Raw genomic sequence first — 25,393 nt, 5'->3', positions numbered from 1 at the left:
TTCTAATTATTTTTTGTGTGTGTTGATTGATAATACGAGTTTCTGTAAATAATCGGAAACGGCGTTTGGATTATTTCATTAGAGGTCCTTTGAATAAACAAGAAAAAGAATAATGAGAGTTCGTTCGTTAGATTTCGTGTGTGTGTGTGTGTGTGTGTGTGTGTGTGTGTGTGTGTGTGTGTGTGTGTGTGTGTGTGTGTGTGTGTGTGTGTGTGTGTGTTCTTATCTTTTCAATGCTCAGATAAACACACAAAAAAACACGCACACACACATCTTTAATCAACTTTGTGTATTTTTCCTCTGTGTGTGTGTGTATGTATGTATGTATGTATGTGCGTGTGTGCTTGCGTGTGAGTGTGCGTGCGTGTGTGTGTGCGTGTCCAAGAGCTTATCCAACTCATCCTTTTATCCTTTCTAAACGTCCTGACCCAGCTTGGCCTGACTGTTGCTCTTCCATCAAGCTATGTCGGCGCTTCAAGGGGGGCGGGAGGGAGGGAAGAGGGGAGAAGTCGAGGAGGGTAGGTGGGAGGGAAGGAAGAGGGGAGAGATCGAGGCGGGAAGGGAGGGAAGGAAGGGAAGAGGGGAGAGATCGAGGTGGGAGGGAGGGAAGGAAGGGAAGAGGGGAGAGATCGAGGTGGGAGGGAGGGAAGGAAGGGAAGAGGGGAGAAGTCGAGGAGGGGATGGAGGGAAGGAAGGGAAGAGGGGAGAGATCGGGGCGGGTAGGTAGGAGGGAGGGAGGAAGGGTTGAAGGAAGGGGAGGTGGGGAGAGGTTGGCAGGGAGGGGCGAAGCGAGAGCGATAGGCGAAAGAAGCAGAAAAGGAGAGAACCGACGAAGGAAGAGAGAGGAAAGAGGGGGTAAGGAAGGAGGGGAGGAGCATCGAAGTAATGGGGTGAAAGGGGGAGGAGGGAAGAGACAGGTGGAGCGAGAGGGGAAGGAAGCAGAAAATGAGAGAACCGAGAAAGGAGGAACGAAGGGAGAAAGGAATAGGAAGGTGAAAGAAAGAGGGAATTAGCAACGAAGTAATGGGGTGAAGGGAGGAGGAGGGAAGAGAGGTGGAGGAAGAGGGGAAGAAAGCAGAAAATGAGGGGACCAAAAAGGGAGGGACGAAGGAAGAGAGAGGAAAAGGAGAAAGGAATGGGAAGGGGAAGGAAAGAGGGAAGAAGCGTCAAAGTAATGGGGGTGAGGGGAGAGGTGGGAAGGAAGGGGCGAGGCGAGGCGAGAGCGAAAGGGGGAGGAAGCAGAAGAAGGAAGAACAGATATAAACGTATATATCATTCTTTAATCTTTAAGCACGTATCCCCTCCCCCCTCCCAACCTATAAGTAACGTAACAGCAATAACAAAATCCTGTCTCTCTATACATGCAAAAAAAAAAGGTATCCCACAGGTTGCCGGTCTTCGTGTTCGGGGATAATAGATAGATAGATAGATAGATATATAGATAGAGAGAGAGAGAGAGAGAGAGAGAGAGAGAGAGAGAGAGAGAGAGAGAGAGAGAGAGAGAGAGAGAGAGAGAGAGAGAGAGAATGTCAGTTCCCGGCGGATTTAGTAAACATAAACATGGAAATCTACGTTACGACTTTGCGTTTTCTTTTGAAGGTTGATGAAAATTGCGTACCAGCTCTTATTGATGATGTGGACTCAGCTGTTTATTGGTATTTTTTTATTTTTAGGTAATCACAAAGCGAGTCGATCTTGAGGCAACACAAAGCGGGAATAATTCAGAGTTACGCGTGTGAGTGGTGAGAATTTTGATTGTTGCGTAGATGGTATTGATTTTTTTTGTGGCTCAAGGGAAAAAAATGAGCAACAAAAATGAACCGACTAAGGAAAAAAAAGGGTAAGGAAAAAGGGGAGGAGGGTCAGAGGAATGGGTTGAAGGGTCGAGGAGGAAAGACAGGTGGAGCTAGAAGGGAAGGAAGCAGAAAATGAGAGAACCGAGAAGGGAGGAACGAAGGAAGAGAGGGGAAACGGAGAAAGGAATGGGAAGGGGAAAGAAAAATCAGATGCCAAACCAGACGCTGCCCCGACGAAAGAAAAAAAAAAGAAAAACGAGAGGTCAGTAGAGAGGTCAATTTCGGGTGGAGAGGTGATGGAGATGCGTATATTTTTCGCTGTTTTCAGATACGAGAATAACATAGTGAGTCGGGTCTTAATATTAAAAAATAGAGACATTGATTCTAATAAGTTACGCCGCTGAGAATTTTCATGGTTGTGAATATGATGATTGATTGATGCTTATTCTTTTTATTACTTCTCTCAGATACGAGTATAACATAATGACGGGTCGCGTCTTAATAAAGGAAACACAGACATTGATTCTAATAAGTTACGCCGCTGAGAATTTTCATGGTTCCGAATATGATGATTCTTCTTTTTATTACTTCTTTCAGATACGAGTATAACATAATGACGGGTCGCGTCTTAATAAAGGAAACACAGACATTGATTCTAATAAGTTACGCCGCTGAGAATTTTCATGGTTGCGAATATGATGATTGATTGATGCTTATTCTTTTTATTACTTCTTTCAGATACGAGTATAACATAATGATGGGTCGCGTCTTAATAAAGGAAACACAGGCGCTGATTCTAAGCTACGCCGCTGAGAAATTTTGTCGTTGCGTATATATTGACGTTTTTTTTTTCTCTCTCTCTCTTTATTCCCTTTAGATGCTATAATAACATAATGGGTCGGAACCACACACGCTGATTCTAAGTTACGCCGTTGGGTTTTAGGAATTTCCCCCAAAAAAGTGTATTTGATTTACTTTAGAGTTTATCGAGATTGCGAATATGATAACGATGATGATTTTGATATTTTACGACTTCAAGATATGAGGAAATTACATAGCGAATCGGTCCTAAGGAAACATAAAGGCTTAATATCAATAATTCCTAGTTAGGCGCGTTTTTTTTTTTTTTTTTTTGTGTGTGTGTGTGTGTGTGTGTGTGTGTGTGTGTGTGTGTGTGTGTGTGAATTCATTAAAATAAATCGTTTACGTATTTAATTTTCAAGAGTTGTTTATAATATTGAAACTGATCTTGATGTTGCTAATTTTCAGATAATCAAAGAGCTTCAAGAATTACTCATGAAATTAATGCTGGTTTTGCTGTTTCTTATTCTCAGTGAGTTGGTTGGTCGTATGGAAACACAGATACGTATTAATTTCCAAGTTCCGCGTAAGAGTTTCATTGCAAAAAAAGATTACATTATTTATTGAGGACTTTATGGATGACAAGTTCCCGTGCGCGTGATGGAGATGGTGTTGAACTCTGTATTCCCTTCACGTGAGCTAAGAACATAATGAGTCGATCTTAAAGAAACACAAACGCTTATTAATTCCAACTTAAGCACGTGGGTTTAGGTTTCCTTTTTTTTCGGTAAATATCACGAACTTGTATACTTTAAGATTTTCGTATGAGGATGATTTATATATGTCTATCTATTTATCTATCTATTAATCTATCTTTCTGCCTACCTATAGTTCTCTTGTTTTCTATCTGTTACTCTCACTGTCATGTAATTTATCATTTTGTCCTTTGTTTAGTATCTTCGGACAATTGCAGAGCGCGAGTCTGTCTTAAGGAAACACACAGATATTATAATTATTTTCAACTTACTCGTTTGCGCTTAAAAAATTCCATCCATCAAATACTCATATTTACGCATCCTGTTTTAAGCCCAAGATACGCAAGTGGGCCTCAAGAAGTCTATAAAAAGAACATGTATATACGCATTACATTTTAAGCTAAGATACGCGCATGACTCTTAAGAACTCCACTAAAAAAAAAAAACATGAATATACGCATCCTGTTATCATTAAACCCAAGATACGCGCGTGAGGCTCATAAGAATCATCTAAAAAAACACATCACAGCTACGCATCCCCAAGTTACGCACGTCGGGTTTGAAGACTGCAAAACACACACACCACTTATTTTCGCATCCTCTCACCGCCGCCGCCACGAGCCGCGAACCGCAGTGCCTGACGGTGGGCGGCGCCGCGACGGAAGGCGAAGTACCGCTATAGGCTCTCTCCGTCAGGCGGGTACTCGTGGTCGGGTTAAGATTTTGTATACTCTTGTCGGCGCATAGAAAAGAAAAAGTTGTAAGCGGGTTCATCACATTGCTGGTTCATTATCTGTTCTTCCATCTGTTGCTCTTTCTGTTCTTCATCTTTGTTATCCTCCATTTTTCATTCGGAGAAGCGAAGGGAAATTAAAAGACTCAGACGCAGTTGTGGTTTGATAACAGTCGATTTGGTTAAGAAAAGAGAAGAAAAAAAGATGGAGTTAAGACCAAACGTAGTGGCGGTTTAATACAGAGTCAATGCGGATAAAAAATTAAGTCCTTTTTTTTTTTTTTTCTTTCTTTGCCTCACTGACTTGCCGTGTATTTACGTTGCGGGGAAAAAATATAGAAAGAGGATCCTAAATACATTGGTGGGAGAAAAAAATCTCGCTTCAGTTAAAAGAAAAATAGATCAGAAAAAAAAGTATGTATTCTGTCTGATCGAAGTGTCCACCTAGATAAAAAAAATAAAAAAACTTACCATGAATTTCCCTTGAAGATAAAAAAAAACGAAAACTATAAAAAAAGAGTAAACATCAAAATCCACAAAGCAAACTTACCTTTAATCTCGTCTTCATCTTAGAATCCGTACTGTAACAAGCTCTCTCCTCTCCTGCTCCTCTCCTCTCCTCTCTGTCTTCTTTCCTCTTCTTCACCAGTCTTCCTCGCGGTCACGGAATCCCTCGCATGTAGAAGGAAGGGAGGGAGACACACCACCACGCACACCAACACTACTACTAAAGTTCCGCCGCCCGTCAGGATCGTACCAGGAGCAGCTCAGCGTCGAGGGCCGGTCAGCACATCTCGCTCACCCGCACGGTTCGAATTCTGGCGGGCGTGTGAGTGCTTCCCCGCGGCGCCTCGGGGCAGAACTGGCCTCTCAAACCCCCGCTTCCCGCCTTTCACTTGTTGACGCTGCAATGTTCCCTCCCTCCCACCTGGTTGTCATGGTTACGCCTCCGCCAATCAGAGCCATTCACTTCCTCCCCTTGCCTTCCCCTCCCCCTCCCCTTTATTATATTCTCTATCCAACTTTCTGGTGCTGAACTATCTACATATGGACAGACATGCAGATAGACAGACAGAGAAAGAGAGAGCATGTGGGTTATATAGATTTCCCTTTTTTTCTCTTTATATTTCGGACGTAGGTGACACACGACTCATTAGCCAACGACACAATGATAACTTACATGATTAGTGAGAGGAACATTGATTGAAAGCAAGAGGGATATAGGTAGACATAATGATAGATAAATAGGTATATAGATAGATAGACAGAGAGGCAGATTGAAAGGAAAATAGATAAATGGGTAAATAAAAATATAGGTGAGTAAATGAACAGATAGATAGATAGATAGATAGATAGATAGATAAATAGATAGAAAGATAGATAAATAGACAGATATATACAGAACTTAATGAAGAGAGAGAGAGAGAGAGAGAGAGAGAGAGAGAGAGAGAGAGAGAGAGAGAGCACCACCAATAAGTAAAGCATGACGCACTGATTTCCCGTGAAGAGAGAGAGAGAGAGAGAGAGAGAGAGAGAGAGAGAGAGAGAGAGAGAGAGAGAGAGAGAGAGAGAGAGAGAGAGAGACTAACTCCACCCACAACCACCCAGCCCGTACAACACACACATACCTGAGAACCCGACTTCCGACGCGTGAACCGACACTCTCCGCCCTTTGTTTTAGCTGTCCCTGGACCGTTGCAGGGACAGAAGCCTTCCCAGCCTTCCCCACCTTCCTCAACCTTCCGCCTGGACGCCTAGGGGAGGGATCAAGAGGGAGAAGGGGAGAGAAGGGCCAATGGGAACGCCAGAAAGAGGGAACTGAGGGAACGAGAAGAAGGAAGGGCCACAGGGAACGTCAAAGAGAGGGAGCTAAAGGAACGAGAGGAAGAAAGAGGGAAGGAGGGAAGAGCCATTGAGAACGCCTAAGAGAGGGAACTGAGGGGAACGAAAGGAAGGAAGGGGGAAGGGAAGGGCCAATGGGAACGCCAGAAAGAGGGAACTGAGGGAACGAGAGGAAGGACCGGCCACAGTGAACGCCTAAGAGAGGGAGATAAGGGAACGTGAGGGAGAAGGGGAGGAGGGAAGAGCCACTGAGAACGCCTAAGTGAGGGAACGTGAGGAAGGAAGAGAGAAGGGAACGGCCACTGGGAACGCCAAAGAGAGATCTGAAGGAAGGAAAGGGGAGTTAAATGGCACTGAGGAACATACTGGGGTGTTTAAAATGTGGGAGATTACTGTGGGGAGCTTTCTGGGGGTGCAGGAGGGATGGAAATGGCACTGGCGGACGTACTGGGGAGATAAGAGGGAGGGATTAATTGGGGAGGTGTAATGGCTGGGGAGATTGTGTACTGGGTGTGGGTGCAGTGGGGGTAGCTTTCTAGGGGTGTGTAGGAGTGGGGAGGTTATAAAGAGGGTATGTATGGGTGTGGGGAGGTTAAACGGGAGGGTGTCAGGGTGTGGGGGGGGGTAAAAGGAGGGTGTGTAGGGGTCTGCAGGGGTATGGGGAGGTTATAAGGTTAAATGTGACTGGGGTGGAGTTGGGGGATATCGAGGTGGGTGTGTACGAGTGGGGAGGTTAAAGGGGAGGGTGTGTTGGGGTGATAGGGTGTGGGGAGGTTATAAGGATAAGTGTGCATGGGGGGATGTCGAGGTGGGTGTGTAAGAGTAGGGAGGTTAAAGGGGAGGGTGTGTAGGGGGTGCAGGAGTGAAAGACTCGGCGGAAACAGAATTCGGAGGCCACCGTTATGGATAGTTATGTAAAACCGCAGATATTTGGTGTCTGTGCCTCTCTGTTTTCTCTCTCTCTCTCTCTCTCTCAAAATAAAAACGTAATTTCTAGTCATGGAAGATTTATTCGTGAAGGGACAGATAGGGAGGGAGATTAGCTGAGAGAGAGAGAGAGAGAGAGAGAGAGAGAGAGAGAGAGAGAGAGAGAGAGAGAGAGAGAGAATTTTAATAGACAGGAAATACTTAACGCAACCTTATAATACTCTCTTTTCTCAGTCGTATTTTCGTCCCTCCGTCAATACTTACAAGTCTTAGTTAAGCATCAAAAGCCAGTAAGTAACGTCAGTGATGTTCGCCTTGTAGTCATCCATCTCCCATTAACAAACACATTCACAAACATCCTTAACACCCACTTTTGGTAAGGCTTTCGTAGAGGTTGTGGCGTCAGTATTTCCATGGGTAGTTTTATGGGCCTAGTGATTTCTGCCTCTTCTCACTTTTCCTGGCTCTCTTTTCTGTTTCCTTTTACAATCCCTCATTCACCTCTCCTCCCTGACCTTTCCCTCTCCTTTAGTACCTTTATTCTGTCTCCTCTACTCCTCTTGTCTTTTCTTTTGTATAGTCTTCACTAGTCTTGCCTCCTTTCACTATTCCTGCCCCTTTCCTTCCTCTTTCCCGACTAATCTCCTTTGTGGCCTTTGGAAATTGTTGTTGTGAGAGTAGAAAGCGTCTTGAGAGTACGGACCATGCATATCTAACAGCCTCAATGATCTCTCGCTTTTTCTGTTCCTCTGCTCCTCTCAAAACACTCAGATGACCCCGAATAGTCAGTCCCCTTTCTTCTACGCCCGCCTCTTTAAACATCTCCCCACCTTATTAATGTTCTCTCGGGTTTTCTGTCACTCTACTCCTCTCAAAAACACTCAAGCAACCCCGTATAGTCAGTCCCCTTTCTGCTACACCCGCCCCTTGAAGCATCTCTCCATTTCATTAATGTTATATGGCTCTTAGGACCTCAACGATTCTCTTTATTAACATTCATTGGGTTTTCTGTTCCTCTATTAACTCTATGGACGTCATTTATCCTTTATAGTCAGTCCTCTTTCTGCTACGCTCTCCTCTTTCAGCATCTCTCCATCTCATTAATGTTATATGTTTCTTACGAGCTCAATAGACCGATTCTTTTAAAAAACATTCATTGGGTTTTCTGTTCCTCTATTAACTCTATGGACGTCATTTATCCTTTATAGTCAGTCCTCTTTCTGCTACGCTCTCCTCTTTCAGCATCTCTCCATCTCATTAATGTTATATGTTTCTTACGAGCTCAACGATTCTTTTTATTAATATTCAGTGGGGTTTTCTGTTCCTTTGTTCAACTCTAAGGACCTCAGTTACCCTTTATAGTCAGTCCTCTTATGATACGACCGCCCCTTGAAGCATCTCCCCACCTCATTAATGTTATATGTTTCTTACGAGCTCAACGATTCTTTTTATTAACATTCATTGGGGTTTTCTATTCCTCTGTTCAACTCTAAGGACGTCATTTACCCTTTATAGTCAGTCCACTTCTACTACGACCCAGCTCCTTAAGAATCTCCCAATCTCGTTTAAGTTTGCCTCTCTCGGCCTCAATGATTCTTTTATTAACATTCATTATGGTTTCTGTTTTTTTTTTTGTCGAACTCTCAGGATTCAAATTACCCTTTATAGTCTTCCCTTTCTGCTATGCCTACCCCTTTTCAGGATAATTCCACCTCGTTTTAGCTATATATTAATTTCTCGAGCTCAACGATTCTTTTTATTAACATTCATTCGGTTTTCTGTTTCTCTGTTCAACTCTAAGGATACGAATTACCCTTTATAGTCTTCTCTTTCTGCTACGCCTACCCCTCTTAAGAATTTCTCCACCTTGTTTAAGTTATCTGTCTCTCTCTACTACAATCATCCTTTCAATTGACATTTTTGTAGGGTTTTTCTCATCTGCTTCCCCGTAAAAGACATAATTGACACTGTTATATAAACCCTTTTTGCTGTACTAACTCTACGGACCTTTCCACCTCTCGTTGGTTATAATAAAAGGTAAAGTTGGGGGCATACTCTATAGCTGCGCGTGACCTCGGTGCTCATCTCCCTGTCTGTCATGAACGTGCCGGGGGTTTGGTTCCCTTCTGGTCATCCCTACAAACAAAAACGATACTGTATTCAATCCCTTTCCTGATCTTTTACGCCCGGTTAGAAGCGCCTGTCGGTCTATCGGGAACACGGTAATCCCTTCTGATCCCTTTTGTTCTGAGTGATTCTTCTATTCTATGCGTCTTTATACTAGATACAAATGATCCCTTTCTCCTCTCTTCTACAGCCACCTTTCCCATTACCTCGTTTTAGTTATTATGCCTTATCACAGTCTCCTAAATCCTCTTCATTAACGCTCCGGGCTATTCTACGCTTCTGATCATATTTAAAAACACAAATGATCCCTTTCTTCTTTTACGGCCACCCCTTCTATGAAATTCCCACCTCTTCATCATCTTCCCATTTTCTTATCTTCCTATCTGCCATTTTCCTATCTTCCCATTTTCTATCTCCCCATTCTCCTATCTCCCATTTTCTATCTTCCCATTTTCTATCTTCCCATTTTCTTATCTTCCTATCTGCCATTCTCCTATCTTCCCATTCTCCTATCTTCCCATTCTCCTATCTTCCCATTCTCCTATCTTCCCATTTTCTATCTTCCCATTCTCCTATCTTCCCATTTTCTATCTTCCCATTCTCCTATCTTCCCATTTTCTATCTTCCCATTTTCCCCTCTCCCCATTTTTCCTTGTTGTCCAGTCGGTGGATATTACAACATCCTAAATCCTCTTCATTATAACGATCCGGCCTTTTCTATGCGCTTCTACTCATTTTTAAAAACACAAATGACCCCTTTCTTTTTTTTATCTATTGCCTCCCCTTCCATGATCTTACCCCTTTCTAATTATCATGTCTATCGCGGTCCCCTAAATCCTCTTCATTAACGACTCGCCTTTTCTATACGCTTCCACTCATTTACACACAAACGACCCTGTACGCACGCGGCCCCTTCCTCCTTCTGCGACCTTCATCCCCCTCCCAGCCCCGCCGCCGCCCCTCGCCGTGGGAAGAGAGGTCGACACGGTTCCAGCACCTTGATTACAGTGAGCAGCGTGTAATTACAAGACCTCTGGTGAAACACTTGGCCGGGTGCTGTGGCGGCCTACTGATGGTGGTGGTGGTGGTGGGGCTTACCGAGGGACACCAGTGGAGGGAGAAGCACCACCTGTTCCTGTCCCCTTTCTCACAAGGTCTCCTGCAGAAACGAAAGCGCGGAAAGAACGCCGTGGAATCGATGTATAGAATCAATTGAGGGTTTAGTGGTGGCGGGGAAAGGGTAGATTCGAGAGTTAAACAAGGAAAAGAATGTTGCTGCTAATTGGTGATTGGCTAAGACGGTAGTGATGGTAATGAGGTTTGCTTAAGCAGTCTAATTACCCCTTGGAATTGAGTAATGTAGAACGAGTTACGATTTCAGGGGATGGTTGGGAACTTAGGAAGGGTAGATTCTGTAGACTACACGAGGGAAAGAATGACTGCTTCGTGGTGGTTAGTGGCGGTAGTGATGGTAAGGGTGGTTGTGGGGGCAGCCTAATGACTCCGTAGAATTACTGTAGAAACATTATGAGTTCAGGAATGGCGGGGAAAGGGTAGATTCTGGATACTAAACAAGGGAAAGAATGTCGCCTCCTGGTCTTTGTGATGGTAATGGTGGTTGTGTTGGTAGCCTAATGGCGCACAAGAATTAATGTAGAATCAATTATGAGTTCAGGAATGGCGGGAAAAGGGTAGATTCCAGAGCGAACGAGGGAAAAAATGACTGCTTCTTGGTGGTTAGTTGAGGCGGTGGTGATGGTTACGGTGGTTGTCGTAAGTTCGTAACAGCCAAATGACCCCACTAATATAAAATCAATTAGAGTTTAGTGATGGCTGGAAAGGTAGATTCTGGAGACTAAACGAGGGAAAGAATGTCGCTTCCTGGTCGTTGGCTGAGGCAGTTGTGTGGTAATGACCCCTTGGAAGTGATTAACCTGGTTGCAGCGACGGGCTAAATTTGTGGCTTTACCGCGTACCATCAACGGGTATAATTCTTGACTTCACATGAAACACCCAAAATAGAGGATACATAAACTGGTCACAAATGCGTTGATACATATAATGGTTTGCGTGAGTGATGATTTTTTCTCATAAATTCGCTTAGAGGGGCCTTTAAGAAACATGATCCCCGCAGCTACCGGGTTAATGTAGAAGCAGTTACGAGTTCAAGGGTGGAAGTTAGATTCGAGAGACTAAACCTGAACGTGGCGGCGGTAGTGTTGGTGGTGATGGTGGTGAAGGTGGTAATGGTGTATCCCGGTGATCATGGCTCACAATTGATGGTGGAGGTGAAGGCTGGTGGTGACTGGTGATGGTGATGGTGATAGTGTTCCGTTCTTGGTGATGGTGATGATGGTTTTATGTTGCTCATTGTTGGTGGTGGTGGTGATGTTAGTAATGGCGGTGACTGTTGGCGGTGTCGATGGCGGTGGTGGGTGGTGATGAGGGTGGTGGTGCATCCTTCCTGGTAATGGTGGTTGGTGTTGCGGCAATGGTGGTGGTCATGGTGGTGGTGGTGGTGGTGGTGGTGGTGAGGGTGGGTGGGTGGTGTCCTCTCAATATACTAGATGGCTTGTGTAATGTAATATGGGAATTTATTTTATTTTATTTTATTTTATTTATGTATTTGAGCCCATGACGAAAAAAAAAAATATCCTTGACGAGTGAGCATTTTCTGAGAACAACGACTTCGAAGTGTTTGTTATCCATGAGACGAATCTGTTATCTGTTAGTGTTATCATTGTTACTTATTGTTGTTGTTGTTATTGCTGTTGTTGTTGTTACTGCTGTTGTTGTTGTTATCGTTGATGTTGTTATACCTGTCTTCATCATTCTTCTCAAAGGGCAGTTACTAGTAAATAGACAGACACAGACAGACAGACAGACAGATATAGACAAGGAGGCAGATACAGACAACCAGACAGACAGACAAATAGACACAGTAAAAGACATTGACAGATAGATAGATAGAGATAGACAGATGGACAGATAAATAGATAGATAGATAGATAGACAGACAGATAGATGCATACATTGATAGATAAATAGATAGATAGATAGACAGATAGAAAGATAGGTAGATGAATAGATAGACATATATACAACAGGCACAGAGAGAGAGAGAGAGAGAGAGAGAGAGAGAGAGAGAGAGAGAGAGAGAGAGAGAGAGAGAGAGAGAGAGAGAGAGAGAGAGAGAGAGAGAGAGAGAGAGAGAGAGAGAGAGAGTTTTTCCATCCGTTTTTTTCCAGTGTGTCCTCCAGCCAGCGGAGAGTCACGCAATACCACACGGAAAAAAATGGGTGGAATCTGACTTTTTTTGTTTGTTTGTTTGTGTGTTTTTTGTGTGTTTATGTAATTGGCATTTTCCCACGTGCCACCTTAGTTATACAATGTCTCCCTCTGCCTTTTTTTGTTGTTGTTTGTTTGTTTGTTTCATCCCATTCTCACTATTTGTTTAAGTAATAATGTTTACTCTGGGTACATTTGTAAGTATTGTTTTTTTTTATGAATGGGGAAAGGTGACGATTTAGTGTTGTTAGCGAGAGCAGAACAGTAAACAATCCAACAGATGAACAATAAGCATCAAAAGAGCGATAATAAGCACTGAATAACTCGTGCACTCGTAGGATGGGCTGAATAAGAGATGAGCCAAAACGTAAACACAACGGGTCTTCTTAAGCATTTCGTCGCCCAGGTACACACGTTTGACAGGGCTTGCGTAGGAGTTTGGGGCATTTCCAGAAGTACTTTTATGACCCTGGTAGTAGGTTGACTCTTCTTCTGTACCATGAACCTGATGAAACACTCATTAGAACCCATTTCATCTCCTTTTCGGCCTTTGGAATTAGTTGATGTGGGATGTGGGAGCGTCTGAAACCACCCACCGAAATCTTGTGCAGTGTAGCCAAAAGGGGAAGGTAAGGAATGCAAGTTGCGAGATCAGAGAGACGATTGGTACAAAAACTACCATGAAACTAACTCTTGTATTAGTAAGATGGACAGCATAAAAAATCAAACGCAAATGTGAATCTTGTGCATTAGAGCCACCGGATAGAGCAGGCAGGCAAGGCGTTATCGAAGTCAGAACAGGAAAAAGGGAAGTAGGTAAAGGGAAGGTTAAAGAACTTGGAGTGGCTGAAGACGATGAAAGAGGAAAGGTGATGAAAATAGCCTTTGATTGTGTATGTTCAGAAGAGATAGGATGAATGAAGCCCCTATCACCTCCCCCCCCACCCCCCCACACACACACACCCTCCCATCACCCTACCCCCCTCCCCCCCAAAACACCTAATTCGCACTCTTATCGTGTGTGTGTGTGTGTGTGTGTGTGTGTGTGTGTGTGTGTGTGTGTGTGTGTGTGTGTGTGTGTGTGTGTGTGTGTGTGTTCGACTGACGTTCGTAATCATACACTACGATTTCATGTTTATTCATTATGTTTTTTTTTATTATTTATGTTTCCGTTAAGTCATTATTCGTGAATGTGTTTGTTTGTTTGTTTGTTTTTCTCTTTGTCTGGTTCAATCCCCCAGCCTCTCTCTCTCTCTCTCTCTCTCTCTCTCTCTCTCTCTCTCTCTCTCTCCATTATCTTTCCTCCCATCTCTTTATTTTCTCTATCAACCATTTTTTTTTTCTTACTTTATCTTTCATTCTCCGTTTTCTTTTCTCTCATTTCTCTTCTACCCTTTCCTCCCTTACCTTTCCTCTCCTCCTCCTCCTCCTCCACCTCCTCCTCCTTCTCCTCCCTTTCTTCTCCCCCCTTATTCCTATCTCTAGTTCCCAATCCGCTCCTTTCCTCCTCTCCTTCCCCTTCCTTCTTCCTCTTTGTTTTTCTTTTATTCTTCCCTCTCCCCCTTTTCCTCGTGTTTCACTCTCTCTTCTTCCTCAGTTAGTATTTCCCTTCGTTTCCTCCCCTTCCCCTCTCCCCCTCCCTCCATTTAGTCTCTGCTCTCCCTTTTCCTCTTCTTTTGCTTTCTCTCTCTCTCCACACTTTCCTCTCCCCTCTTCCCCTCCTCTCCCACTCAGTTCCACCCTTCATTTCCTCCGTATCTACCTCCTCTTCTTCCCTTCTCTTACTCTCCTCCACCTCCTCCCTCTCCTCCTCTTCCTCTTCCTCTCCTCCCCTTCCTCTCCTCCTCCTCCTCCTGCCACCCTCCATTTCCTCCATATACTCCTCTTCTTCCCTTCCCTTCCCTCACCTTCCTCTCCTCCGCCTCTTCCTCTCCTCGCTCACTCCTCCCCTTCCTACTCGCTCCTTTGTCCCCCTCGCAGGAAGGACAGAGGAAGTGAAGAGGGGCGGGGGGTGGGGAAGCGAGGCAGGGGGTGATAGGGGGCGGGAGTGATGCTTTGTTTTGATGTGTTTCATTTCCGCACGTGGGCCGCGGCTCCGCTAATTAATCCACAGGTGTTGTCAGGTGTGGTGTCAGGTAATTGCCCCGTCGTCTAGTGGTGTCCGTCCGTTCGTCCTGTGTTTTAGTGGCAAGGGCAAAGGTTTCTCTCTCTCTCTCTCTCTCTCTCTCTCTCTCTCTCTCTCTCTCTCTCTCTCTCTCTCCCTTTTTCTCTTCCTGTCTTTATCTTTCTCTCCCTATCTCTATTTCTATCTCTTTTTCTCTCACTATCTCTTTCTATCTATCCATCTATCTTCCTTTTTCTCTTCCTATGTCTTTCTCTTTATCTATCTATTTATCTTTCCCTTTTCTCTCCCTATCACCCTCTCTCTCTATCTATCTATCTATCTCTTCCCTTTTCTCTCCCTATCTCTTTCTTTTTTAGCTATTTTTTTCTCTCCCTTTGTCTTTCTCTCCCTAGCTCTTTCTCGCTCTGTCTCTTTCTCTTCCTCTAGCTCTCTTTGTTTTCTTTTGTCTGTTTAATATTCATGTGTTTTACCGTTAATATCATACAACGTCATACACACCTTTTTTTTATTACATGGAAAAGATTATATTGTGTGACATTCTTTTATCCTCATCTTTTATTTATTTTTCTGCTGCTGATCCTTTTATTTTTCCATCTTGTTGTTGGTCTGTTAATGGATAAAAATAGATGGACAGACAGACAAATACATACATACAGACAGACAGACAGACAGAGGAGAAGTAAGAGGAAGAAAGGTGATTAGGAGGAGGAAGAAGAGAAGAAAGAAAAGATATTGGAGGAAAAAGAATGAATAGCTGTATAAAAAAAAAAAAAAAGAAGGAGGAGAAGAAGATGGAAGAAAGGTGATTAGGGGGAGGAAGTAGAGAAGAAAGAAAAGATATTGGAGGAAAAAGAATGAATAGCTGTGTAAAAAAGATAAAGAAGGAGAAGAAGATGGAAGAAAGGAAATGAGAAGGAAAACAAGAAGAAAAAAGGACTACCAACTTACCTACCTACCTACCAACATACATACATACATACATACATACATACAGATAGACGGACCTGTGTAGATAGATACTTTAATTGATTGAATAACTGACAGATAGAGAAATAGGTAGGGCTTTCAGTAATCTTGCACGTAAAGAAATAGGTATAAACAGTAGCAGCGTAGCAGTAAGTAGTGGGCTTTTTTTATTATTATTTTTTTCTTCTTTGCTGTAAAAAAAAAAGCAAGACGGACAGACATGGATGGTGACACACATACATAGCAAATCATATGGACAAGAAAATCAACACGTCAGTCACACACGATAGCTTGAATGCAGATAGACAGATAGATAGATTGATACATAGATACATAGACAAGTAGATAGGAAGGACGATAGTGAAGGGGAAGATAAAGAGGTCGATGAGTTGATATGTATGTACGAGTTAGTTTGATACGTTGGACTATGAATATATTAGTGACGGGGGGGGGGAGGGGGGGGAGAGGTTCTTTCTTTCATTCATGTCCCCCTCAAGTCCCTTCCGTCCTTCCTGTGTGAGTTGTCTGCTGTGCCTTGCCTTGCCTCTCCGCCACACCAACGGGATCACTATTGCTGTGTTATTATCATTGTTGTTAGTTTAGTAGTAGTAGTAGTAGTAGTAGTAGTAGTAGTAGTAGTAGTCTTGTTTTTGTTGTTGTTGTTGATGTTGTTGTTGTTGTTATTGTTCTTTTTCTGCGTCTTATTCTTATTTCTTCTTTAGTACGGGAACCAAAGACACACCCACAGAGAGAGAGAGAGAGAGAGAGAGAGAGAGAGAGAGAGAGAGAGAGAGAGAGAGAGAGAGAGAGAGAATAAAAGCCCTAAACATAATACTCCTCCTCAGAAAACACAAAACGGTAGCAAATTTAATAATAATCCCTGAGGCTCCTTGATACTCCCCTCGTTGAAAGCTTTGCGGTCGTATAGAAAAGAAGGAAGAAAAACAGTAGAAAAAAAAAAAAGCTGATTGAGAGTTTACCAGTGAAAACTATGAAAGAGTGATGGTACTATAGTTGACTCTTGCATTAGGAAATTGGACTACATTAGCACGTTGTTTTGATGATGTTATTGATGTTATTTTGTTGTTGTTGTTGAGGTTATTGTTTTTATATATCCAGAATTTACCAATGAACGCGATGAGAGAGTGATGATGCTAGTTGACTCTTGAATTAATAAGTTGGGCAGCATTTATAAGTTGTTGTTGGTGTTAGTGTTGATGATAATGATACTGTTGGTGTTGGTGTTGTTGATGTTATTGTTCTTATTTGCCCAGAATTTACCAGTGAATGCGGTGAGAGAGTGCTGGTACTATTTGATTCTTGCATTAATAAGTGGGAGAGCATTAATAAGTTGTTGTTGGTGTTGATGATGATGACGATGATACTGTTGGTGTTGTTGTTGATGTTATTGTTTTTTTTATATATCAAGAATTTACCAGTGAACGCATTGAGCGAGTTACGGTACCATTTGACTCTTGCATCAGGAAGTTGGACAGCATGAACACGTTATTGTTGTTGTTGATAATAATGATGATGATATTTTTATTATCACCAGCGTCCATGGACGTGGCCTTGTGACATTCGTGTGCTGACTCACAAAACATCTTTTTTTATGTTAAGCTTCATTATACAAGCGCATTCCAACCTTGGGAGTCCTGGTGAATGAAAAATGGTAAATAGCCCGGGTGTTGCTATCAGCCTGTTGTCCGCGTTAAAAGGTCTTTGTCCAGCCCGGGATAAAAGAGAAACCGAATGGAGATGCACCTGTGATTGGCCCTGTTACACCTTTACTTTACCTGTGCATGTTAATTAGCACCTTATGTTTTCCTCAGCACACCTTTACCTCACACTTAAATGGAGGTAATTTGTCACCTGAGATTATTTCCAGTCACACCTTTACCTTACCTGTGCATGTTAATTAGTACCTTCTTTTTGCCTCACGACACCTATACCTCACCTTTAAACCTAACTGATCACCTGAGATTATTTCCAGTTACACCTTTACCTTACCTGTGCATGTTAATTAGTACCTTCTTTTTGCCTCATGACACCTATACCTCACCTTTAAACCTGACTGATCACCTGAGATTATTTCCAGTCACACCCTTACCTTACCTGTGCATGTTAATTAGCACCTTATTTTTGCCTCAGTACACTTATACCTCACCTTAATATGGAGGTAACTGGTCACCTGAGATTATTTCCTGTCACACCTTTACCTTACCTGTGCATGTTAATTAGCACCTTATGTTTATTTACCTTTGTACACATTTACCTCACTTTTGTATGGATGTAACTGAGCACCTTAGTTTAGTCACAGTCATACATTTACCTTAACTTTACCTATTATTGATTTAGCACCTGAGCTGAGTCCCAGTTAAGCATTTACCTTACCTTTGCATGTTGTTAAGTGAGCTCCTTTTCAGCTCATCTTGACCACCTTAGATTACCTCGAGTCATATATTTAGCTTACCTTTGCATATTACTGATTGAGCAACTGAGATTAAGGGTATTTTCTTTGCCTTTCCTCACTTAGCATCGTTTTTTTTTTTTTTTTTTTTTTTTACAGGAAAGGAAGAAGATCAAAATATAGGAAAGAGGTAAATATGTTGAGTCTTTTCCTTGCCGTTCCTCACTTTGCATCGGCTTTTTTTTTTTTTTACAGGAAAGGAAGAAAATCAAAAACATAGGAAAGAGGTAAATATGTTGAGTCTTTTCCTTGCCGTTCCTCACTTTGCATCGGCTTTTTTTTTTTGATTTTTTTACAGGTTAGGAAGAAGATCAAAACATAGGAAAGAGGTAAATATGTTGAGTCTTTTCCTTGCCTTTCCTCACTTTGCATCGGCTTTTTTTTTTTTTTACAGGAAAGGAAGAAGATCAAGGGCATAGGAAAGATAAATATATGTGAAGGGTATTTCCTTTCCTGACAATGGTACACGTAGGCTGGTACAAGGCTATAACACACTAACAGAATAAGACAAAAAGAACACAAAATTTCAAAATATACAAAACTCACAAGCAAAGCAAAGAAACACAAGAACACGTGTCTGAATAAGAAAGTTGGGCCCTACAAGACGGTTCCTGCAAGAGAGTGAGAAAGAGAAGGAAAAATAATGAAACGAGACAGACAAAACTTAACACTTCGAAAAATATCAAATTCTCACAAGCAAAACAGGGAAACACAAAATAGGAAGAAGACAGTTGAGCCAAACAAGGCGGTTCCTGCAGAAGAGCGAGAAAGGCAGGGACAAAAAAGTAATTAAATGCGAAACAGACAAAGAAGAGCGTAAAGAAGAATTGAAATGCAAAATGATTCCGGGAACAAGACGCAACACTTCCTCCGCAACACCTGCCCTCGTACACACCCTCATCAGGTTTCTCTTAGTTACTCGCCCACAGCGGGAAACACACCAACACAAACACTTTACCCCAATTATCTGACGCACGTTATTTTCCTCTATCTAATTAACTACTATATACATGTGACTCGAGCTAATGTAAGGTGATCAGTTAAATACACGTCAAGGTGAGGGCAAAGTGGAAGAGGGGTTGATTTCAGGTGCTCAATTGACAACATGCAAAGATGAACTAAATATATGAATCGAGCTAATGTAAGGTGGTCAGTTATCTACATGAAGGTGAGGCACAAGGGTGTGAATGGACTTAACCCCTCCGCTGCGATTGGCACGGATTTGGCTTTCACTGGTAGCCTGGTAACATATTATAGTCCCAGGTCCTTTTCTGTCGCTGTGGTGGATAGTGAGTGTTTCCCATGTGGTATTGGTATGCTGGATATCCCTCCCAAGATGCAGGACTTTACATTTTCTTCATTGAATTGTAGCAGCCACTTTTTGTTTCATTCCTGTAGCTTGGTGAGGTCTTCTGGTAGGAAATCCGCATTCAAGGGGTTAACATAATTTCCTCTTTCCTATGCCCTTGATCTTCTTCCCTTCCTGTAAAAAGAAAAACGATGCGAAGTGAAGGAAGGAAAAATTAAGAAGTCCGGACACCTCCCTGCAGCCTCCCACCCGCTTATCTTCCTCCCATCTCACTCATCTCCTCATTGTAATTTCCACTCTGCATTTTTCATTGAGAAGAATCGCCTCCTTCCCCCCCACGCCCCACCCCACCCCTTGTAGTTCCTCTCCTATTCCTCCCTCCTCCTTCCCCACCCACTGCAGCTCCTCTCCTATTCCTCCCCCATCTCTTCCCTCTTCCTTCCCTACCCACTGCAGCTCCTCTCCTCTTCCTCCCCCCATCTCTTCCCTCCTCCTTCCCCACCCACTGCAGCTCCTCTCCTCTTCCTCCCCCCATCTCTTCCCTCCTCCTTCCCCACCCACTGCAGCTCCTCTTCTATTCCTCCCCCTATCTCCTCCCTCCTCCTTCCCCACCCACTGCAGCTCCTCTCCTCTTCCTCCCCCCATCTCTTCCCTCCTCCTTCCCCACCCACTGCAGCTCCTCTCCTATTCCTCCCCCATCTCTTCCCTCTTCCTTCCCCACCCACTGCAGCTCCTCTCCTATTCCTCCCCCATCTCTTCCCTCGTCCTTCCCCACCCACTGCAGCTCCTCTCCTATTCCTCCCCCATCTCTTCCCTCTTCCTTCCCCACCCACTGCAGCTCCTCTCCTATTCCTCCCCCTATCTCCTCCCTCTTCCTTCCCTACCCACTGCAGCTCCTCTCTTCCTCCCCCATCTCTTCCCTCCTCCTTCCCCACCCCCTGCAGCTCCTCTCCTATTCCTCCCCCTATCTCCTCCCTCCTCCTTCCCCACCCCCTGCAGCTCCACTCCTATTCCTCCCCTATCTCCTCCTCCTCCTTCCCCACCCACTGCAGCTCCTCTCCTATTCCTCCCCCTATCTCCTCCCTCCTCCTTCCCCACCCACTGCAGCACCTCTCCGAGTCCTCCCCCTATCTCCTCCTCCTCCTCCTTCCCCACCCACTGCAGCTCTCTCCTATTCCTCCCCTATCTCCTCCCTCCTCCTTCCCCACCCACTGCAGCTCCTCTCCTATTCCTCCCCCATCTCCTCCTCCTCCTTCCCCACCCACTGCAGCTCCTCTCCTATTACTCCCCCTATCTCCTCCCTCCTCCTTCCCCACCCACTGCAGCTCCTCTCCTATTCCTCCCCCTATCTCCTCCCTCCTCCTTCCCCACCCCCTGCAGCTCCTCTCCTATTCCTCCCCCTATCTCCTCCCTCCTCCTTCCCCACCCACTGCAGCTCCTCTCCTCTTCCTCCCCCCATCTCCTCCCTCCTCCTTCCCCACCCCCTGCAGCTCCTCTCCTATTCCTCCCCCTATCTCCTCCCTCCTCTTTCCCCACCCCCTGTAGCTCCCCGCCCCCCCTTCCCCCGTCAGTAAGATTCTTCACTCCACGCCATCAATATTCTCCTTGGAACAGTGTCGTCCAGGTGTTGTCTTGTTGCATGGCGGATATTAATAATGGATGAGCCGCCTGTGCAGAGGAAGGCCAGGCAGACACGTCACTATGAATGTATGGGATTTGTTTGTTTGCTGTTTGTTTGTGTGTGAATATTTAGCTTTTTTTTTTTTGTGTGTGTGTGTGGTGGGGGGGGGGGGGGAGGCAATTTTTAGACTTGAAATTTTGTGTAGCATTCCATTATTAGGCCTTTTTTGTTGTTGTTGTTGTTGTTGTTGTTGTGTGTATGTGTGTGTGTGTGTGTGTGTGTGTGTGTGTGTGTGTGTGTGTGTGTGTGTGTGTGTGTGTGCGCGCATAATGCTGCCTAAACTTTTTTCGTTCACTATCTGGCTGATTTTTTTTCTGATTGTGTTGTATATTATATGATCCTTGGCCTCCCACCTTTGTTCACTAAAAATAGAATCATACACAAACAGGTGATCGGCGTTGCGTCCATCCTCATCCCGTGCAAAAAGTGTGTCACGCCAAAACACGGGGTGAGGAAAGAAAAAATTGGCAGGCGGCGTCAATTGTCGTGATGGCGGTGTTGGCGGCGGTTAAGTGGCGGTGCAGTGCCGATCATTAAGGGTGACACGCCGCGTGGGGCGCCAACCCATCTGCTGGTGATTTACTGTGTGATGCACCGACACATTTTTTGAGGAAGTTATCATTGAGGGACAACACCCGCCGTGCGTGTCCGCCGCGGCCTTGTGGTCCTCGGCGCCGCTTTGTTTCTGCCGGAGCGGCGGCGTGATGGCGTGACGGGCGGGTTCTGCCAGTTCTGCCCCCCGCCCCGCCGCGCCCCCATCCCCGCCGCGGTACTCCGGAACCTGCGTAAATGTGAAGACCCACACTCCACACTGGCCTCCTGTGCTGTTACATGCTTTATGTAAATAGACAGACAGACAGACAGACGGATAGACAGATAAATAGATAAATTTTTATACCTGCTATTGTTAGGGTGGAGCGTAAAAAGCGAGCAGCGATTTCGTGTCTCGTTCAGCAACTTCACTAGTCCCGTCGTGAGCAGCGGGCGGTCGTGTCCCGTGATGGCCTCGTCCTGACGCGGCAGTGCCCGAGGGTAATTATGAAACATATTAATGCTCTTGTTTTTCAATTGTCGAGACAAACTATCTTTCCCTCAGATGCTGTCTCTGATTCCGACCTTGAAGCATCAGGCCTCGGGCAAAGAAAATCATTAACCATCAGCCGTCGGTGTGCATGCCGGCACGGCGCCCGCACGATGCAACCGGTTATTTCTTACGGAACAGTCGTCTAATAACCATTCCTGTCACGTGAAGATTACAGCAGATTACACCTTGTCGACAAACAATCTGGAGCTGTGAGTGGCGAGTCGTAAGCCGCACGGAGCGTGTTGGGCGGTGTGGAGACAGTCCCGTCGGGGGGCCTCGTGGCGTTAGGTAAGGTCCCGGCGGTGCCAAAGAGCATGACCATGGCCTAAGAAAGGGACGCGACTAAAACATGACTATGAACGACAACACAATGAAAAATGTTAAAATATAGGCAAAAAGAATATCATGAGGGGTGACACTAGCAAACAAAACAATGCTGTGAGGTAATGCGTGGAGGAACGCTACAAAAACACGAGGGTGAGCCTACAAAACCCCGCCGAGGCCGAGGGAGGTTCTCACGGGGAGGCCGCGGCGGGTTACTCCATCAGGGGCGTGTGTGCCGTGCTGTGGCGCCGGGGAAAGTTGTCCCACATACGACACGACCAAGCGCGTCAGCTAATCAGTAGGCGTGCGTCGCGGGGCGTTGCAATGGGCCGCCTCAGCCTGGCCTTAGTCGCCCCTGCCCTGCCCTTCCTTTCCTTTCCCTTCCCTTCCCTTGTCTCCCCTGCCCTGCCCTGTCCTCTCCTGCTCTTCCCTTCCTTGCCCTTCCACATTGAGACACATTCAGTTCCCGAGATATGTAGACATCTGCCAGGAAACTCAAATTTTGGGCTCACATGCCGTCATCTCACCCTGGAAGGAAGAAGAGGAAAAGAAGATAAAGAGGAAAAAGAAAAGTTAGTTGAGTTGGAGAGGAGGAGGAGGAGAAGAAGAAGAAGGAGAAGGAACAGGAAAGCCAGAAGAGAAGAAGGTGAATGTAGCAACAAGGAAAGAGGAAAAAGAAAAGCTAAAGTAGTTGAGGAGATCATTCCCGAGGCCTCCCTGAAATCCCTCACTCCCGGATCGTCACTTAATGATTAACATGATCCCTGGCCGTCCCGCCCCTTGCTCACGCCGGGCCCCGTGAAGAAGAAACCGGCCATTAAGAGCGTAATTGCCGAGTCTGGCCTTGTGCGGCGAGTCCCAAGCGATTACCCGAGGCTCAGCGATGTTGGCCGCGGCGGGAAGCGATGCGTCTCTCTTGGGGGGACGATGGAGAAGAGGCAGAGGGGAAAACGCGTGTTAGATCAGAAAGGAAACTCGAAAAGATGGTGAAAGGTTGAGTGAGACGGAGTTTGTGTGCTTGAAGAAAAATGGGATAGAAGAAAACAAAAAGAAGTAGATGATGATGATGATGAAGAAGAAGAAGAAGAAGAAGAAGAAGAAGAAGAAGAAGAAGAAGAAGAAGAAGAAGAAGAAGAAGAAAAGAAAGAAAATAAAGAAGAAAAAGAAGAAGAGGAAGCAGAAAAAGAAAAAAAGACGAAAAAGAAAAAAAAGGACAACAACATCACTACCACCACCACTAACAACAACAACAACAACAACACTAATTATATAAAACAACAGGACATACCTCACTCACACACTCACTCTCACACTCACTCACATCCCAACCAATAAACAATGCTCGAGTGGAACAAGAAGAAGACAAAAAAGAAGAAGAAATAGAAAATGGGAGTTCGTCGTTCGCGTAATTTCCGACCCTTATTAACTTCGCGGTGATTGTGTTCGAGGCGGCACTTCGGTATTTCCTCCGCCTCGCAGCTCTTCCAAGGCGAGGCTCTTCCTTTGGACGGGTTTTCCTTCGACTTCCTTCCTCAAAAAATAGGTCCGCATCGCTTCGTAAACTCTCCCTTCCTTTCCTCATCATCCTCATCCTCTCCCTCTTCGTCCTCTTCTTCCTCCCCCTCCTCATCCTCATCCTCGTCTGCCTCTTCCCTTATTCATCTTCAACCTCCTTTCCCTTTTGATCTGCCTCTCTTATTCCTGTTTTCTTCCTCTTCCTCATCATCATCATCATCTCCCTATTCACCGTCTGTTCCTACATAAGAACATAAGAACATAAGAACGCAGGAGTCTGCAAGAGGCCGGTAGGCCTGTACGAGGCAGCTCCTTTGACCCTAAGCTCCCGTGTATCTAACCCCACCTAATATCGCTGTCCATGAATTTATCTAGTCTATTTTTGAATGTGACAATTGTATTGGCACTCAACACATGACTGCTAAAAAAGTTTCGCCCAACGTGGGGCTCGAACCCACGACCCCGAGATTAAGAGTCTCGTGCTCTACCGACTGAGCTAGCCGGGCTTCCCATATTAAACATCTCCTCTTTTACCTGTCCTTTCTCCTTTATCGCTTAATTTCTCCTGTTCCATATTTACCTCCTCCTCCTCCTCCTCCTCCTCCTCCTCCTTTTCTTCTCCCTTTCCCCTCATCTCGTCCTCGACCTCCTCTTCCTGTCCCCAAATTAACGCACTTCCTCAGTTTTCCATTACCTTCCCCTCCGTCCCTCGCTTCCTCACGCCTCGTCTCGCCCTTCTTCCCTCTCTTCCCTTTTTTCCGGGCGTCGGGGGCGAGTGGGTGCCGCGGCCTTGGCTGTCCCAGGTGGCGGCACTGAGGTCGCCCTCCCCCACCACAGGCAACACCCGCCCTTCCTGCGAGGCAAAAAGATCCAATCCTCCCGAAGTGGACGCCGCCAGGAGCCAATCAACGTCTAGGAGTGTGACCGTGCCGCGTTCCTCCGCCCAGGCGTCGTGTGACGTTGGATTACCTGGATTGTTACCTTGCCTTACCTTACCTTGTCTATTAACCTATTCACCTCACTCACTCTTTCCTGCCTTCCCTTACCTACCTACCTACCTACCTACCTACCTTACTGCACCTCCTCATCCTCGTCTGCCTCTTTCTTATTCCATTTTTCTTCCTCCTAATCCCCATCCTCCTCCTCCTCGTCTGCCTTTCTCTCTCTTATCCATTTTTTCTTCTTCCTCTTTATCCTCATCCTCATTCTTCTTCCCTGTCTGCCTTTCTCTCTCATTCATTTTTCTTCTTCCTCTTTATCCTCATTATCATCCTTCTTTCTTGTCTGCCTTTCTCTTATTATTTTTCTCTTCTTCCTCTTTATCCCCTTCCTCCTCCTCGTCTTCCTCTCTCTTATTCTTTTTTTCTTCTTCCTCTTTATCCTCATCCTCATTCTTCTTCCTTGTCTGCCTTTCTCTTTTATTCCATTTTTTCTTCTTCCTCCTTATCCTCATCCTTCTTCCCTTTCATTATTCTCCTTCTCTCCCTTTCCTCTTCCGCTTCGTTTCCCTGCTTCCTCCTGTCTCATATATACGCCTCTTCCTACTCCATCTCTTCTCCTTTTCCCTTTCTCTACCTCCTCCTCGTCATCATTTTCTCCATCTTCTACTTCTCTTCCTTTTCCCATGTTAACGCACTTTCCCTTTTTCCT

General features: G+C 44.9%; 1 protein-coding gene, 1 long non-coding RNA gene and 1 other non-coding gene across 12 annotated transcripts in view; 1 reads left to right on the top strand and 2 right to left on the bottom strand.

Moving 5' to 3' along the window:
* LOC127004525 (uncharacterized) overlaps nt 1–5,165 on the bottom strand; it is a 101,798-nt gene extending 96,633 nt beyond the window's left edge. For 6 of the 10 annotated variants that reach the window (XR_007757874.1, XM_050872338.1, XM_050872339.1 and 3 more), the window contains exon 1: nt 4,636–5,164. Coding sequence is in view for 9 of the 10 variants with exons in the window: in XM_050872338.1 (XP_050728295.1) it covers nt 4,636–4,653 (18 nt within the window). In the remaining variant the exon portion in view is untranslated. Of the gene's footprint in view, nt 1–4,635 lie in introns of all 10 variants that reach the window. The other 4 variants (XM_050872345.1, XM_050872347.1, XM_050872346.1 and 1 more) reach the window with 2 other exon arrangements.
* LOC127004538 (uncharacterized) overlaps nt 1–25,393 on the top strand; it is a 56,634-nt gene that overhangs the window by 20,526 nt on the left and 10,715 nt on the right. The window lies entirely within an intron of this gene.
* Nucleotides 24,177–24,249, bottom strand: Trnak-cuu (transfer RNA lysine (anticodon CUU)). The gene has a single exon. It is a non-coding gene; the product is annotated as a tRNA-Lys (tRNA).

This window comes from Eriocheir sinensis, chromosome 28 (genome assembly GCF_024679095.1).
Source record: "Eriocheir sinensis breed Jianghai 21 chromosome 28, ASM2467909v1, whole genome shotgun sequence".
NCBI lineage: Eukaryota > Metazoa > Arthropoda > Malacostraca > Decapoda > Varunidae > Eriocheir > Eriocheir sinensis.
The sequence above is the reverse complement of the archived record's forward strand: the minus strand, read 5'-3'. Positions and strand labels throughout refer to the sequence as shown.